This window comes from Marmota marmota, unplaced genomic scaffold, assembly GCF_001458135.2.
Source record: "Marmota marmota marmota unplaced genomic scaffold, marMar, whole genome shotgun sequence".
Classification (NCBI taxonomy): Eukaryota; Metazoa; Chordata; class Mammalia; order Rodentia; family Sciuridae; genus Marmota; species Marmota marmota.
The window spans coordinates 31,295,886-31,301,463 of NW_026000249.1; the positions used below are offsets into that span (position 1 = coordinate 31,295,886).

Here is a 5,578-nt window from a genome sequence, read left to right on the forward strand (position 1 = left end):
CTAGATGGCTTGTATAGAAAAGCCATCTATTGATTAGCTCAGTTTTTTAAAAAGATGAAAAATCCATTGTTGTTGAGCAAAATTGGTCCACCTGAGTGCCAAGAAGCCAGCTCACTTCTAGGCAAGATGCTACAAATGTGGAATGAAAGAATAAGGAGACAGGCGGGGTCCCTGAAATGTCATCAGCATCTCATCCTCTCCTCAGAGTAGCTACTGAAAGGTGACTGGTGCAGTCCTTTCCTGACAGGGTTGTGCCATCTCTGAGAACACTGAGCAAATGGATTTATGATACCCAGCATGCAACAATGAGGATTCAGGTAGACTGCAGAAGATTTCTAATACTAAGTTCCCAGAAGTCTATGGCCATGAGTTTTAATCAAATGTAGACTCTATCACAAGAATTCTGCTGAAGAAAAATAAACATAGAACCAGGGAGATGTAGTTTTAGAATATTTAAACCTCTGGGCCTGGGGGCTGTTGGTATGTATGTAAAATAAACCAAAACAAATCCTTGAAATCTTCAGCATTCACATCCTTAAATATTTTAGACATAATACACTTTTGGTCATACTATAATTATATACACATGCATATATTCCTAGGCTAACAAGCTGACTTTAGATTCAAAAAGGGCATTAAAAATACAAACACTGCATATGTTTCAATTTTTCACCCAAGTGTGTGTGTGCTGGCAGGGAGGAGGTTCCTTTTCTTCCCATAACTTTACTAATTTCAGAAAATAAATACATTCACTCTAGAGAGGTTTAAGACTTATTTTGATGAGGTGAGTTGCTATAAAACTTAATTATATAAGTAATAAACACATGTCAAAAAGATTTTAAAAATGTTTACTGGAATCACAACTTATTGCTCTGATATAATTTGATTTTAAATTGTCATATATAGCTGTCAAAAACTATTTTATTTTTATATTGCAATAAATCAAAATACATTGGATGGAAAAATTATCATAAGATTCTTTGGTATTCATAAATCATACATATGATAAAAATGTTCAACATTTCTTTAAATGGCATTTTTAATAGTGCTGGTACATTCGTAATATAATATGATGCTCTAAAAAACTAAAATGACAAAAGATTAATTGTGGTTTATAGATTTCTATTCAATATGAACCTTGTTTCTTTTTGCATTTAATAAAATTATATCTACTAAAATAAACTTGGCAAAATTAGAGAGGTACATCAAAGGAAGTTGATTCAAAGTGTCTCATGGTTCCTCCTCATCTAAGCCAAACACATCCCTCAAAAGGTCTAAGTATCTAATGAATTTCACAGGAATAGGTGATGGCATTCCGAGCCAAACATCTTCACATTTCTAGGAAAAAACAAAGATGGATATAATTAGAGCCACATTTCAAAACACAGTTTTGAAAATTCAACATCAAATTGTTTCTTGCCATTTGGTAAACAGTTTATTTTCAAAACATAATTCTTTGCTGTCCACTTCAGGATCATGAGGACTTTGGTATATTAGATTCTTTCCTTTCTCTCTCTTTTTTCTTCCAGTGCTGGGGTTGAATCCAGGGTTTTGTGCATACTAGGCAAATGCTCTACCACTCAGCTACATCCCCAATCCTAACTTCTGTATCTTGATCCTTCACTTGCTGCCTCTCTTAGAATTAAAAAGGTCCACACTCTGCCATGTGACTGCAGACCCTCCCACAGAAGAGGAGGAATGTTTTCCTGTCCCTTTGATATGGGCTTGGCTACATGAATGGCTGTGGCTTGCGCACTTTTAGTGCTGGCCTGTTATACTTTTGCTACCACCATGAAAAGAGCATGGCCCTGGATACTGCTGGCTCTATAGAAAACCAGGCCTACTTGCAACCTGGAGCTCAGCCCAGTTACAGCCATCCAAGCTCACCTGACTTATAGGCCCATGGGCAAGAAAAATAAACATGTCTTGTGAACCACTAAAATTTTGGGAGTTGTTTGTTAGGCAGCACTACTGTAGTCATAGCTCTGCTATACTTTATTAAGAACTCAACTTTTTTCCTGTTTATTTTTAAATGTTGCTGGGAATTGAGCCCAGGGCCTTGTGCATGCTAGGTGAACACTCTAAAACTGAGTACATCCCTAGCCTTAAGAATTCAATTTTAAAAATTCAAACTGGTAGCTATACTGGCAGCCTGGGTCCCATTTCTTCAATAAGCTGTTAAAAGAGCACTGGATCACTCACAGTATCCTTTTAGGGATAAGCTACCTTATATATACAGTCATGCGCTACATAACAGTGTTTTTGCCAATGATGTACTGCATATCTGACAGTGATCCCATAAGATTATAATGGAGCTGAAAAACTCCTACTGCATAGTAAAGTCATAGCTGTCATGATATTGTGACACAACACATTACTCATACATTTGTGATGCTGGTTTAAACAAACCTAGTTTGCTGCCAGTCAGATAAAGGTATAGCACATACACTAATGTACATAAGTATGTACAGTTAGTATATAGTGTTGGATGATGATAATAAATGACCATGTTGCTGGCTTATGCATTTACTAAAATTTTAATCATTAGAATGTACTCCTTCTACTTAAAAGTTTACTATAAAACAATGTACCATGTTATGCTATGGTGGCCTCATATCTTGTGTTTACCATGCCTCTTAATTTCATTATTTTCTTTTGTGCTTGATTTAATCTCATATCACTTTATTCATTAGGGCTCTAGAGTAATAGGCTATACTGTATGTATACACACACATACACAAACAGCATATGGCCCAGGAATATACTAGCAGTAACATCTAAGTTTGTGTAAAGCATACTCTTAGGATTCTCATTCAACAGTAAAATCACCTAATGATGCATTTTTCAAAATATATCCCTATCATTAAGTGACATATAACTGTATGTGTATGTGTATATATATGTGAAAACTTTTACATATGCTACAATGGTCAATTAATATTAATATCAACAGAGGGAAAGTCCATAACTGCAGTTGCTTATATTTCTATTATCAAGGTTAATTGTATTATATAAAATGTTCTATTTCTTCTTTCGTTTTGTTTCTTGTAGTGCTAGGGATAGAACTGAGGGCCAGGTGCATGCTAGGCAAGTGCTCTACCACTGAGCCACAGTCCTAGCCTACAAAAAGGTCTTAAATCTCTACCGGTGTTACATTAGTGTCCACAGTCACAAGGTGTCACAGAAACACGGGGAAAAGCTCAATAAGTCTATGTGATGGAATTCTGGAAGCACACTGAGTCAGCAAGGTTTCAGTTGGGCCTTATGGGATGAGGAACATGTCTGCAGGGGGTTAAAGCACTGAAGGGTGCTCCAGGCATAGGGAATAAAATAAGCAAAGGCCTAAAGACTTCAATATCTATTTTCAAGAAAGAATGAATAGCCCAGTGTGGTCTGTAAGGGCCTTTTGAGATAGTTCATACTTGAGACTGTGAAGAGAGGAAGCTACTGGTTGGTCTTTTCCAGAGGAACAGCAGGAATCTGATTAGAAACTGATTAGATAACTTGTTGGGTGTATGGCGAGTAAAATGAAATAGAGAAGCCAATTTGATGGTGACTGTGACAGTCCTGAGGAAAGATGACTGCACCATGAACCTGAACAGGTGAAGCTGGGCTGGAGAAAAGGGGCTATGTGTGAAAGATTCTACTGCAGGAAAACACAGAATAATAAGAAGGTAAGATTTGAAATGGTGATAAAAGAAAGGGGTAGTAATATGGTTTGAATAATGTACCCCCACACAAAGATATGTTGAGGTCCTGACCCTCCATATCTTAGAGAGTGACTTTATTTGGAAATCAGGTTTTTGAAGATGTAATCAGTTAGATTAAGATGAGGAAGATGAGGTCATATTGGAGTAGGGTAGAGCATTATTGCAATAAGACTGGAATCCTTAAAAGAAGATGGCCACAAGACACAAGGGGAGAATGACATATGATGACAAAGGCAGAGATTGGGATTATGTAGCTGTAATCCAAGAAATGCCACAGCTATGAGGAGGCAAGAAAGGATTGCCACACAGGTTTTCACCTGTTTTTAATTAAAAAACTACTCTGGAAAGGAACATAAAGATTCCTAAAAAAACTAGGAATGGAACCAGTATTTGATCCAGTTATCCCACTCCTTGGTATATATGAAAAGGATTTAAAATAGCAACACAATTCACAATAGCTAAGCTATGGAACAGACTTAGGTGCCCTTCAACAGATGAGTGGATAAATAAAATGTGATACATATACACAACAGAGTATTACTCAGCCATAAAGAAGAATGACTTTATGACATTTGCCAGTAAATGGATGGATCTGGAGACTATCATGCTAAGTGAAATAAACCAATCCCCAAAAACTAAAGGCTGAAACATTGCTCTGATATGTGGAAGCTAATGCACAATAAGTGGGGAGGGGCAAGAATAAAAGTTCAGTGGAGTAGACAAAGGGGAATGGAGGGAATGGAGGAGAATGAACCTGACATAACTTTCCTATGTACATATATACCACCATGAACCTATCATGTACATACATAAGAAATTAATTTAAAAATAACTGGATACATGACAGAACAATCAATAAATGGAAGGGAACGGAGTTATTGGAAAGGAAGGAGAATTAGACATACTAGGGACTAAATTAGAAGAATATGTATTCCATGCTTTTATAATTATGTCAAAATAGATTCTACTATCATGTATAACTAAAAAGAACCAATAAAAATAATTCTAAATTTAGTAATAGTTGACAGTGTCCATATTAGTTTCCTAGGGCTGCGGTAATAAATTACAATAACCTGGGTGGCTTAAATAAACAGAAATTGATTCTTTCCCAGTTTAGGAGGCCAGTAATCTAAAACCAAGGTGTCAGCAGGATAGGCCCATGCACCTCCCCTAGCTTGTAGAGGTTGTAAACCATCTTTGGAGTTCCTTGACTTGCTGAGACAGTTCTCTGCTTCTGTGTTCACATGGTGTTTTTTATATGTCTCTATTCTTTATGTGGCTATCTTATGAGGACTCCAATCATTGGATTGACAGTCTACCCTAATCCAGTATAACCTCATTTTAATGGATGATATCTACAATGATCCTATTTCCAAATAAGGTCACATTCTGAGGGTAGATATGAATTTTGGGGCAGGGGAAATATGCAACCCAGAGCAATAGCATGAATAAAATAAGGAAAGCAGGAAGAAAAAGAGTTAAAAGAAATTTCAGGGGCCGCTGCCCGCGCCACTCGGCGACTATCGGCTGCCTGCACCGGCCCCCGCGTCAGGGCGGATAGCCTCCGAGGCGCAGCGCAGCAGGAGCGGTGCAGGGACTCTAGGACCAGTCCCACCCCTCCCTTCGGACACTCCAGCAAGGAGCCTGGGGCACGTCATAGCAGAGAGGTGACATCACCAAAGTTCCGCCAACAGAATTCCTTCCCAGCGGAATCCACGTTAGCAGGTGTGTGACTCCCACCCCCTCCAGATACAAGCAGCCAGGAAACCTCGGGAATCTCTCCGGGGGCGTGTCTGTAGGGAAGCAGAGGGGATTCCAGATCCCCACCTCCCCTTAACACCAGCGGCGACACCCAAGATCTTAGCCGC

At 38.4% G+C, this 5,578-nt stretch overlaps 1 protein-coding gene across 1 annotated transcript in view; it reads right to left on the reverse strand.

Annotated features, from left to right (window-relative positions):
- Positions 1 to 832: 832 nt before the first annotated feature.
- The window catches only part of Efhc2 (EF-hand domain containing 2), a 206,743-nt gene continuing 201,997 nt past the window's right edge, over positions 833 to 5,578 (reverse strand). The window contains exon 14 of the mRNA XM_048796279.1: positions 833 to 1,338. Coding sequence (XP_048652236.1) covers positions 1,231 to 1,338 — 108 coding nt within the window. The 3' untranslated portion in view covers positions 833 to 1,230. The remainder of the gene's footprint in view (positions 1,339 to 5,578) is intronic.